Here is a 12726-nt window from a genome sequence, read left to right on the forward strand (position 1 = left end):
GGATGCTGAACTGCTTCAAAGGATGAATTAGGAGGAAATATGGTCCACAATGGCTCAGATGGCCATGATCAGGGACTGCCAATTTATAGAGGAATGAATCAGGCCAATACATTCCTGAAAGAATCCTCAGTGTGTTTCACTGGAGAATAAAAGAGACATTCAGTCCTTCTTCCAACTTGCATCAGGTTTCATTTCTTACGATGGCAATGAAATCCTTTGAGAGAAAAAAAGTGATATGTGAAGCATGAATCTCATGTCATCATGCTGGTATCTCTGTATGGAACATAGTGTTCTGCACAACAGCGTACCCTTAAGTACCCATCAACTAAAATACCACCCATGCATAACAGGATAAAAACAGATAAACATCATGTGCATTTTCTATCAAGGTTTTTCTGATGTGTACAAAGCGATACCACTTTTTATTTTAGACATTATTTTTAATGGTGTTTTAACACATTTTAATTACAGATTGAAGGGGAAATAGTTGCAATTTGTTGAGACAGCAAATTAAATGTGGGCCAATGGCCGTAGCAGACAGGGAAGGATTCCCTCGATGTTTAGATGCTGCTGTGTGGAGGAACAGACCAGAATAAATCTGAATATCATGGTGGTGATGGGGGATGTAGTGGACTTTTACAATAGGCCTGTTGTTAGCATTAGCATTGTCATTGTAGTATAATGTGTATATATATATATATATATATCAATAAACTTTTGCTGTGTCATTTATGCCCTGTCAATCCTGTCCCCACTGGTCTGCACTGATACTCAGACTCCTGTCTCTTAGCATCTTATCACTAATTGTAATACATTTAAAAATCTTACTTCAGGTAATTTCCATAGAGTTGCCTTGATATGAATCACAGCTTGGTGGATGGAGTGGTAAAACAAACTGCTGCCAAGGCCCAAGACAAAGAGACCTGCCTCTGAATGAACTGAGGGCGCTGTTTGTTTATTGTACTTGAATATTGTCACTGAAGAGCAGAAGTCCTTAAAGATGAAATGTCAAACAGCTTTTCAATTTTTATTTTATTATTGTCATAGATGTGAGTATGTGAAAATCAAAATGCCAATAGGATTTCTTTAAAATTTTTACTTTAATAATGCATCCTGTGGGAGGTGGGATCACATGACTGCTGGGCTGCAGCAGCGGCGCAGGTGTGCACACAGGGAAGCTCACACAAGTGCCTTGAGTTTTCTTTGTTCTGTGTCCTGAGCTCAAAGTAATTTCAGCTACATAACTTCAGCAGCCTGACTTATGAAAGCAGGCCTTTATCGTCTTTAGACTATGATAATTGCAAGTCTAAACTTCCAGAGTATGTTCTTCTGCTGTATTACTTCATCATCTGCACTCAATAGCTCTTCATCTGCATTGCACTTTTTCATTTGCTGTGACATGTAGTGGATATTTTAATGGCATACACAAGCGTCAGTGTCTTTTGTGTTGTCTGTGGAGTATCCTGATGTGAGGATTTCTAGCTTTAGGACATACCATAGATAGATTTTACTGTCCTTAAGACTCATATTTAGTCAAACTTGCACAGGTAATTCAAGTTTGTTCATGTGAAAACATTGTGCTTGAGTAGAAGAGATTTGTATTTGTACAAAAAAGACTTATTTAAAATCTGAACAAACCATATCAGTGGTGAGGTAACACAAAGACACTGTGAGAGGTGCTTTTATCAATGTCTGAACAGATGCAGAGCAGAAAACTGTGTAAAATTTACACATAGTGTGTGGCACTGAAGTTACAAGTAGAACTTTGACCCCATTTTTACACCAAAATGTGAATGGACAGTGAAAATCCAATCACAGGACAGGTGGTTCTGGTGCACGATACTAATGCCATAATAAAACCATAATATACTAAATATGGGACCTTTGACGGCATGCTTTACGTGCAACTAAGGTAATCACATAAAGTAACCGCAGTGCTTAAGCTGAGAACATCAGCATAAACTCACTGACCTTTATTTTTCTATGAAATTAATTTCCTCTTCCCAGCACTCCAGTGAAAAGCATCGTCTTTTGCCAGATGAAAAATGCACTCCAATCTCTGCATGTTAGCTCTGTAATTATGTGTTTCCATGTATGCACAGGCTCTATCCTGCACAGTGAATGCGATGATAAAGGCCAACCAATGAGGACAATGTTCCTCAAGAAAATGACATTATTATCCACCTCCATCTAGGAAGGGAATGTTTCAGGTTGCAGTTATCCGAATCAGAATGATCGCTTTTTCTCCTGAACAGAACAGGTTATTTAACAAAATAATGAAAAACATCTGACGAATCAAAATAGCAGTCCAGTCATGTAAATTTGTTCAGTGCAGCACAAATTCATTCTTATTCCTGGGTTTTAAAACCCCTCTTAATGAACATATTAAGACGAGAACGAGAGGAGCCTGGAGGAAAATAAGAGACAGAGTTGAGTTCTTGGTAGGTTTTCAGATCATTAGGAGGCCAAACACAGCACGGCCACACTCACATGGTACAGTTAACATCTGCACAGTTGGTATGTTGGCTTTTCGAGCAAACAAAAATGGAATTTAAAAAAAAGTCCACTGTTCAATCTTGTGCAAATAAAGCGAGGCGAAAATGCACTCTGTGTTCAGTTAACACACCTTATAGTAGACACTGCAAGCTCAGCTCATGCAAACAATTTTAGTATGAAATGGGAGATAGCTGAGTGAGATTATATGTTTAGAAACCCAAAGAGACCCAGATCTTTTTCTTGGGGCTGAAACACAAGTAAAGGTCAGACTCCTCCAACCATCTTCATACTCTCTGCTCTTTCACCTGGACAGCTGGAGCAAGCAGGTGGTGGGTGGGACACAAGGCCTGATCCAGATTTCTCTACAAAGAAGTAAGTATAGATGTGCTTCCAGTTTCCTTTTTTTTTCACTTTTTCCACCCTTTATTGAACAGTTTAATTTTGATGATGGTAAATGATGAAATTACTAGTGAGTTATGGAAGAGTTTTATATATGAAATCACATCATACATTACCACATTAGATCGTAACCTCTGACTGAAGAATTGCTACATGGAACAAAATATGAAAACAGCTAAGGTTTTTGAAAACCACCACATGCCGCTATGATCAGAAATATATGTCTTTATTTCAACAGCCTAACTGCTGAAATATCTATAGCTGTGCCCAGTCTGTGTATTTACCCCACCAGCTAATTTGGCATTGCAGTAATCATTGTCAGAGGTTCCATTTCCGCTCCCATGCACTCTTCTCATTTCTGCTTTCCACCATGCCGCTCGAGCCTCTTTTACCCTCACTTCCATTGGTTATCCCGCAGGCTTCAGAGTAATGCAAAGTGACGCACACAGCTCAGATCTGTGAGCTTCCCCTGAGAAGTTAAATAAGTAAAGAAACTGAGTCATCTTGCTTCTTGGGCTTGTTTGATCTCATACTTTTGTATGAGATTTTAATAAAAATCTACCCTTTGCTGTGGATCCCTAAAACTCGGAAATTATCACAAACATTGTGTAGGTTGAAAACATCATTACACAGATGCGTGGTGTGCAGGAACAGTAAATGCAAGCTCCGGAGCCACAGATGACTAAACTCCTTAGAAAAGCACTCTTTTTTTATTTTCACTTTACAACCTTGAATAAACAAAATAAAATAATAAAATAAATAAGCACTGGAAGTAAGTTCATCAGCACAGTTCAGCATGTATGAAAAACCTACTTAAAAATCTGTGTTTTCATTTCCAACTCGTTTACCACTGCTGTACTCAATCAAATCAAAGAGGAAAACCTCAAAAAAATATGAGTATTTAGCTATATATCATATACACAGTGTGCTCTAGACCACTGACTGGCTCCAGCATCTCATTTGCTTTGCATTCATGCTGACCTTTTTGAGGTTTTCATACACATTAATAGCACTGAAATGACACCCACAGAGACCACAGTGAGCTGCTGATAAGCTGATATACAGCACCTCTTAAATTTGTATTTTGCATTTGAATGACGCTTTATGGCAAGGATATCTGCTTCTCTCAGCCTCTGCAAATGGAAACTTTGACAGATTAGTTAATGTATAATTGCACTAATTATGAATTCAATTTCTGAATCTAAACTAAATTGAAAGCCACTTAAAATATGACATGAGGTTATTTTTCTCAGTAACTGTCTTCAGATTGTTGCAAATGAGTTGTGTTTAATCAAATCTTAACATTTAAAACTATCAATTAAATCCTTCTGATTTCACTGAGAGATGTAACCACAGAGCTCATCCATCCATTTGAGGGAACCTGTTGCATGTGAATATTCACTGACTCAACCCTCCCATGAGTACTTTACTGTCCACGTTCACATCCAGCCATTCAAACCATAAAAAACATCATTTTCTCTTTGGCCTTTTCAGCTAAAGTGAATCATTATGAGGGAAAGTAATGTGTGTTTCCATGCTCAGTATGGTACAATGTGTTGAACTTGAGAGGAGCTCTGCAGCTTGAGAGAATCTCTGCAGAGGTCTTGTTTCAATGCCAAAACTCTGGTTATTGTATGGGTTGTGTTTCACCCTTCAAGCATTGTGGTAAATAAATGTGTCATTTAATAAATCTAAGTTTCCATCTGCTGATAATGTTTAATAATAACAAAAATAATCTGTAAAGTCAGTTCAATTTTATTTGTATAGTGCCAAATCAGAATATACATTATCTTAAGGCACTTTACAGGGTAAGGTGAAGACCTTACATTGTTACAGAGAGAAACACAATAGTTCCCATAAACAGCAAGCACTTGGCGACGGTGGGGAGGAAAAATTCCTGAAAGCAGGGAGGAGCTTTACCTGCTGAGGGGGTGCAGTGCACAACCTAATAGTGAAGAAGGTTTAGAAGTCACATCCATTTAACTCGTCCCTGTTTTCATGATGTCACATTTCTGCATTTTCTTTTGAATTAATAAATCAAGTGCAGAAGATGCTTGGTATTGCATTTCCAAGCATCCCCTGCAATTTCCCAAAAGAAAATCACTTTCTTTTTTTTTCTTTTTTTTTTTGAGGTAGAGGGCGAGACCAGCACAAAGGCAGAGAATATTAATGCTGCTTGACGCGACCTGAAGTGAATGATAATGGAGTTCTCCTGACCATCAGATGTGTCACAGAAAAACCAAGAGGCCTGATGAAAATGTGTTTTTCATAAATTCTGCTGCTCTTACCTCTGGCATGTATGTGAATGACAGCTGTGGCATTTGCACCTGTGAATGTTTCTGTTTTGTATTTACTGATGACTGAAATGTTATGGTGGAAGAGACACACCACTGTCAGGTAAAAGACAAATAACATGTTTATTGCTCCAAAGACTGAATAGAATTCAGATTGATGAGCTCAGTTCAAATTGGACTGCTGACAGGTTAAAGGGGGAATCCATGTTTTTTTTCTTATTTCTAAGGTACAGTAGTTTGCTAACAGAGTCATTATAGAATGGCCAAAAATACTGCTATAAACTCATTTTAAAAAGTTAATCAAGGAACCACAGGCTATTCCCCAAATAAAAAAAAACCTTTACCAAAAATGTCCAGTCCATGTACAATATGGACAGAAAATTAAATCTTTAATGTTTAAGGAGTTCTTTGACTTATGTTTTTGTGTTTTTAATTTATCTTGCTTTATAACCATCTTTGTGTCTTATGCAAATAGCCATACATTACATCCATATGTGATTGTGGAACATGTCATTGCAAAATCATGGGCATTAATAATATGTTGCTATAATAACCCTCGCTTTTCTTGTTTCAGCAGATTTTGGAACCTGGCTGCAGGGATTTGCTGACATTCAGCTACATTAGCATTAGCGAAATCCAACCCTGATATTTGGAGACTGAATGATGAAACTGATTAATTGTCAGATGTGATAGTGAACTGGATATTTTTGCACTTTGGACTGTTATTCAGACTAAAGCAATTTCAAATTGTCATCTTGGACTTTAAGAAATTGTAATTTCCTTTCATTTTATAGACCAAGCAATTGATTAATTGAGAGAAGAATCTGCACATGTACCAGTAAAGTGATTAATAGTTTATTGTAGCCCTAGAAGGCGTTCCAGTTCATCTTAGTGATGTTGGATGGGTTGAAGTAGGGGCTCTACCACACAAAACTGTAAAACAAATTTCTTTATGGACCTAGCTTTGTGCTGGACCTGGCTTCCTCAAACTGTTGGTACATTGTTATGAGGACAATGTTTTCTAGGATATCACTGTCTGCTTCAGCAGTAAGATTGTCCGTCATTGGAAGAAAAGCGGAGCAAAAGTGAAAGTAAAAATAAGTGGAGAATGGCGTCCACATTCTTTTGGCCTCATTGTGTAACTAGCCCTCTAACAAGTGGACATGTTAAATGGTTTTACAGATGATCTCCCCAGTTTGGTGATTAGTGGTCAGAACACAACGTAGGTGTTTCCTTCAAGCAAACTGTGTGGGCCCGTGCACTTCGACCTTGCTCTTCCACAGTGATTCAACCAGTGATGATGTGTGGTGCACAACATCACAGCAGAGAGTGCAGCAATGTTACCACACACTGAGGTTAACAACTGGGCTGTGACCCACGTATTCGCACCAGGATCTCTCGAGACAGTTCAGATCAATGCGGAGCAGAGGTCTAATATGTTTCCCATTCAGAATAATGTGGGAGATGTTGCATGGACTGAGGCGAAACTGTTCCCCAGGTTCTTTAAGAATACAATAACAAAGTTTAACCTTAAGAAATAAATGTACTATGTTGGATGTGTGCTCTTGCTGCTGTCTTATTCATCTGGAAATTACTGTGTCGTGTTTCCATGGCAATGTTGCACCAATTCATTGTACTGTAATATCCAAAAAATAAAAAATAAAACTCTGCCACCCTCTAGTGGATATATGGCAAAAATACACAATAACGGTTAGGTCTTGATTCTTTTTTTTTTTTAATAGTCTCTGCTGCACGAATATTTTGTGAAAATAAAAGACTATTATGTTTTATGTATGGAAAATATTGAAAAAAAACTAAACAAGACAGACAATGTGTTAATTTACTAGATATAAATGCAATGCGGTGTATTGTTCTACTTCATCTGTTTGCTCTAAATGTGTAAATCCAGCGAATATTATTTAAGTCAGTGTATTACAAGGTCTATAAGTAAGCAGGACTGTCTGAGTGGGTGGAAATATTAAATCGAGGACTGAAGCATGAAGTAGGTTAGGCGCCACAACTGTCAACATGAAAAATAAAGTGCGTTTTTTGCTGTTCGGTTGAAATCACACACCACTGGCTTTTATCATGAGGAGGTTTCTAAAAAGAAATACATTTCATGGTTCAGATATCATCGGTAAGAAAGTGGTTTGTTTATGTGCCACAGCGAGGACCGACCGGCGAGAAACAATTCAAACTATATCGCTCTTTGATTGGCTAACGACCAACTCACTGAATGCCATTGGTCAATCCGCGTTGCTCTCCCCAATCGTTCCGGCTAGAAACACGGCCACTCGGAAAGCTTGAAACCCACCAGGTAACTCATTGTGCTGCATATACCTTCATATAATTTACCTTTTTTTAAAAGAAAATTTAGACTGTTATATTTGTACGCTCTTGATCCAGTAGCGAAGACGGAATGATGCGCGTCTTTCGCTAGCTCTTCTTGATTTCTTCCGTAATTTCTTCCCCGTTTATCCTGGCATGATGTGCTAGCTAGCTTGCTAACATGTTACACGGGTAGCCAGTGCAGTTTTAACCGAGCTGCTGGTGTTAGTTCAAGAATAATATTAATATTGGCCCGGAGTGATGACTTTCCCCTCTAACAGCAACAATAACTCAGTTGCTTTCAGTTACTTCATGCGTTATTCTTTGGTAAATTACGTCTGTTTTAGCTCGTCAGCTAATGACGGAGCAAGCAATTAGTTTAACGATGTTCAGCTGTTGCTTATAATAAAGGTAAACGATTAACTTCACCACTATTTATAGCCCCAGTTACATAGGACTATAATATAAGAAAACTTTGTTTTTTTTATAATAATAAATACATCAAAATCTCTTTCGTAAGCGAGACGTGAAAATCATTTATTTAACTACAAACTGCATGAGTTACTCCCACAAAATAATCATCACACATAGAGACTCACTAACTACTACAATTGCAAATATTATTATTTTAAAAATATAAACAAGTAAAGCTTTACTCAGTTTCTTTTTGAGTCGCAGGTGATTCTATTAATAAGTGGTATTGTGTTTCCCTAATCCCAAGCCTGTGAGTTGGACCAGTCCCAGCCTGGTCAGGTGCGAGAAAGAACTGATGAAGCCTCTTGGATGAGAGGTGAAACGTCTTCCTAGACATATAACCAAGTCCAGTTGCTTTCGATTTAAAACTCCTTTGAGAGCCTAAACCCAACTATTCATCTCTGGGACTGTTAACCATAACCCAATAAAAACACTACATTAAGCCCCAGCCACAGAATGCAGTGGCATGAAACACTTTTTAAAGGGGAAATATTAATAGATAAAAGTACTCTTCCACAGTTCAGAGTTGGCACTGTAGTCCTCTAAAATTTATTTATTCCTTGATTTGATGTCATTCTTATAAATTAATTAATGTGATTTTTTTTTCAGTTAATTAAAAAAAAAAAACAAGTAAAGAAAGTTAACTATTATTTAGACACATTTACTTCTAGTTATGTTTCATGAGGGATATAAAGTGAGTATCGGTTTTAATATGATTTTTCTGTGATGTCCACAGTCATGTCTTTCCATCAGGACCGTGGAGGTCCTAGGGGAGGAATGCCCCCAGGCCAGCATGGCTCCCCTCAAAGCTACCGACCCACCAACCTGAGGCCGCCCCCTCCACAACCTCCTGTGCCCCCATACCACTACGATCTACAGACTCCACCTACTTCAGGCTACCATGGAAACAGCAGCTACATGCCTCCACACTCTGACTTCATGCAGTACCCTCCTCCAGCACCATCCCAGACTCCCGGTTCTCTTAACCAGTGTCCAGTTCGCCCACCTTTTCCCAAACCCCCAGTGCGACAGGGCTTCCTAGAACCCCCCCCAAATTTTCCACCTCCTCCCTTGCCCAGTGCAACAGGGGGTCCGACACCAGGGTCCCAGGTATCTGCTCAGAATGCCTACCACCCTTACATGATGCCACCTGTCCCCCCACCACCATTACCACACCCACCTATGCCTCACCCCATGGCTTCTCAGTCGATGGGCTATCACCCTCCATATTCCATGAACTATCCCCATCCTCCCCACCCTCCATTCCCTCCTCCCACCTTCAGCCCTGGCTACACCCAGAGCCCCAGCTCATTCAAACCAGACCACAGCTTTAGGCATGGGGGGCAGTATAAGTATGAAAAACCCATGGACAGCAGGAGGTCTCCAGACAGAGGATATCGCCATGATGACCACAGGCAGAAGGGCTATGGCTACAGTAGCCATGGTGATAGACACAAAATGGAATTTCCTGGGGAGAAGAAAGATCGTGGGAGGAGTCCAGACAGGCGTGTCAGGCCAGACGGTGGAAGGTACAGGTCTGAGTATGACAGAAACCGGAGTCCCCCCAGACACAGGAGCAGGGATCGCAGCAGGTACACAGACAGCAGGGTCCTGAATGAGACCAATCTGTGAAATGAGTTTTTTTCTTACTGCTCTGTGTGTGTGTGTGTGCTCACAGAGAGAGGCATCGTCACAGAGAAAGTCGGAGATCCCAGTCGCCTGACAGGCACAGAAAGAGGCCTCGGAGGTACATGTGTAATCCCTTATTTGTCTTATTTAAGCTGCTGTGAAATACTAATCCCCATTCAAACTTTGAAACATTTACAGATAAATACATTTTTTGTTTTTGTCACTTTTTAGCTTTCACCCATTCTTACAACTTCCATAGTTTTGCATTTTTTGTTGTGTGTTTTATGTCCTTCAAAGTCCACACCCTGAATATAGCACTCCATGAAAGAGGACCTGCTCCCTATGTGGATATGAAGGGCTCGTTCTCAGCTAATTAAAACACAACAGCTTTTAGTTTCAGGTGAATATACACTATTGCTGATCCTTGTTTTTGTCGCCTGAAGTCGGTCCACGAGCAGAGACAGGAAACGTGGTCGCTGGGAAGAGGACAGGGACAGGAGGTCGGAGCTCTCCTCAGGCCCGAGCAGAGAGCGCAGCTACTCCTCCATCAGAAGCAGAGACTCCGATGAGGCGTTCAGTGACAGAGACCGCGAGCGAGAGAGGGAGCGGGACAGAGACCGAGAGAAGGAGAAAGAGAAGGGTGATGATGAAAAAGAGGAGGAAGAGCTGCTGAAACCTGCCTGGATCCGCTGCACCCATGCTGAGAACTACTACTCCAATGACCCCATGGACCAAGTGGTACTGTTTGCACTTTTTAATTATCTGCTCTATGTTCAGCTGCTAATTGTTTGTTGTAATATGCAGTTGTTATTATACACTGTACCATTTTGCAACAGAGTCCATAGCCTTAAAAATATCATTACCTGCATCTTGATAATAGGTAGTTACCAGAGAATGGCTTGTTTTGGTTGATTGGATTTAGAGCATTGCCCATCAACACTGGCAACAGACCAGCCGACTACCACAGGGAACTTTCCCAATCTGCTTCCTGCCATTTTATCACTTCAGCCTTGGATGGTGCTGTTGAAGAGTTATATTAGTTTCTCTCTAAGACTATATGTTTTCAGCCTCTCAGTTAATAGCGAGCACTCAAAAGACATGCCTCAAGTTGCCCTTTGCAAATCACCGGCTGCCCTCTCAAATGCTTTTCTGATGTCTTTGGAGCTTTTGGTTAGTGCCGACTCCTTTTTCTTCTCTGAAGCTCTGACCTTTACCAGGAGTCTCTGAATGCTTACTTCCTGCTGTCCTCAGCTACTTTCTCTCCACAAATTACACACTCTGGCAGAGGCCTGACCTGTCTTTCAGTAAAACTAAAGTGAAGGTAAATGTCGAGATGGAGCCTAACTTTATTTCTTTGCCTGTGTATGAACAGATTTACTACTGTTGTGTCTCTCTCTTGTCTGCTGTGACAGCGAGGATGCTACTTTCTGGAGTTAGTTACTGTCGCTTCCCCAAAAAGGGTGAATGACAGACGGTCTATGGGCCTGAGAGTGCTTTGTGAGGATTGAGACTCTTCTAGCTGTATTTGTAACAGGTCTTTTTCTCACAACATCAAGTTCTGTATTAAGTTTTTTCGTAATGTTTTATGTCATTAGTCTATTTGTGACATCTGTGCACCAGCCAAGGCCACACTCTGCCATTATGATTTCAACACCTCAGTTCTCTCCTTGTTTCTTGTCCACTGTCCTATAAAGGAATAAAACACCACCTGGACTACTTTATCAATCTGGCCTTTCTCTATCTACGACTATTCTGTTTAACATTTAAAAATGAAAAAAACAAAACAACTGTGTCACAGATTTTCATGTATTTTATTTGAATTGATTTACTCCAGGGAGACTCTACAGTCGTGGGGACCAGTAAACTGCGGGACCTGTATGAGCGCTTTGAAGAAGAGTTGGGGCGGAGACAGGAGCGAGCCAAGGACGCTCGACCGAAATGGGAGCCACCTAAGACCAAACTGGATGAGGATCCAGGTGAGTAGTGCTGTGGCATTACGACACTACACTCAGTCAAAACCTCGGCCTTTCAATTATTTTGTTCACCCCATTCAAATCAATATAATTCAGTAACACCACAAACTACATCCTCTAGAGTCATCAAACAGTTGAATGAACACCTCTTTATTAGAGTTTCAATAAAAACTGACCATTATAACCTTCATGAAGGAGGATTTACCACAGGACTGTTGTATTAGGCTGCATTGCTAAACTGAGTGTAGTTGGTTATAATACTGCATGAAGATTTTCATCTTCTGTATTGACTATATATAGATTATTGACATGTTAATGATTTTAAAACCTCAAAATTCCTGTTGTAGTTGAAAAAAGGAACATTCACATGGTTTTGTTGAATCAGTCAAAAGCCATGAGTGCAATGCAGAGTAATCTGAGGTATTTTTTTGTCTTTCAGTCTTGTAGTCCTATAGATCACATGACCTCTGTTTACCTTCAGCAGCCAGTGACTGATTCCCTTATTGAAACGTATCAGTTCACACTTGCTATCTTGTTACTTTTGTAAGTTGTTCTGGATGCTAATGCAGCAGCTAAATAACAATGAAGAGTTAATACATCTGTCAACAACCTTTTGTTGTGGATGCACACAGAAACTTGCTGTCTTCTCGGCGGTGCATTGGGCTGAGACAGAGATTAAGTTCAGTGTTTCTGATGGTATCTGCAGGGCTGTCAGCTGGATTGTCTCTTTCAGCACCACAACTGTATCAATCTCGCCCAGGGAGATCTAATTTGCTAAATATGTTGCTCTGGGCACCGACTTCACAGTCAAGTACTCAAGTTAAAATGCTGATAAGAATTGAAGACTTTGCTGAGCTAAAAGCCACAAACTATTCATCTGAATGGAAATTATAATCCTCATTTTGGCGTGATGTTTATCTCCGGTAAGGGGGGGTGATAAGTGTGAGAGAGAAAAAGAAAACGCAAGGTGTCAATATTGGCAACTGTGCTGTTCCTTCAGTCTCATAGAGATTTAACGCTGCAGACGGCGAGAAAAGTGGACATTGTAATGAACGAGAATATTTAAAGAATGAATCCAACAGAGTTATTGGTAAATCTCACCGAACTCCATTTGTTTCCCTGAAGAATTACCG

General features: G+C 40.0%; 1 protein-coding gene across 3 annotated transcripts in view; it reads left to right on the forward strand.

The window, feature by feature from the left end:
- The first annotated feature begins 7406 nt into the window (after nucleotides 1-7406).
- drosha (drosha ribonuclease III) overlaps nucleotides 7407-12726 on the forward strand; it is an 85181-nt gene continuing 79861 nt past the window's right edge. Inside the window, exons 1-5 of one of the 3 annotated variants that reach the window (XM_071484627.1) lie at nucleotides 7407-7506; nucleotides 8728-9583; nucleotides 9670-9738; nucleotides 10064-10358; nucleotides 11455-11596. In XM_071484627.1, coding sequence (XP_071340728.1) covers nucleotides 8730-9583; nucleotides 9670-9738; nucleotides 10064-10358; nucleotides 11455-11596 — 1360 coding nt within the window. In that variant the 5' untranslated portion in view covers nucleotides 7407-7506; nucleotides 8728-8729. Of the gene's footprint in view, nucleotides 7507-7904; nucleotides 7929-8285; nucleotides 8308-8727; nucleotides 9584-9669; nucleotides 9739-10063; nucleotides 10359-11454; nucleotides 11597-12726 lie in introns of those variants that run through there. The other 2 variants (XM_071484628.1, XM_071484626.1) reach the window with 2 other exon arrangements.

This window comes from Trachinotus anak, unplaced genomic scaffold (genome assembly GCF_046630095.1).
Source record: "Trachinotus anak isolate AG129_WGS33_773 ecotype Australia unplaced genomic scaffold, CSIRO_AGI_Tana_v1 ptg000009l, whole genome shotgun sequence".
Lineage (NCBI taxonomy): Eukaryota > Metazoa > Chordata > Actinopteri > Carangiformes > Carangidae > Trachinotus > Trachinotus anak.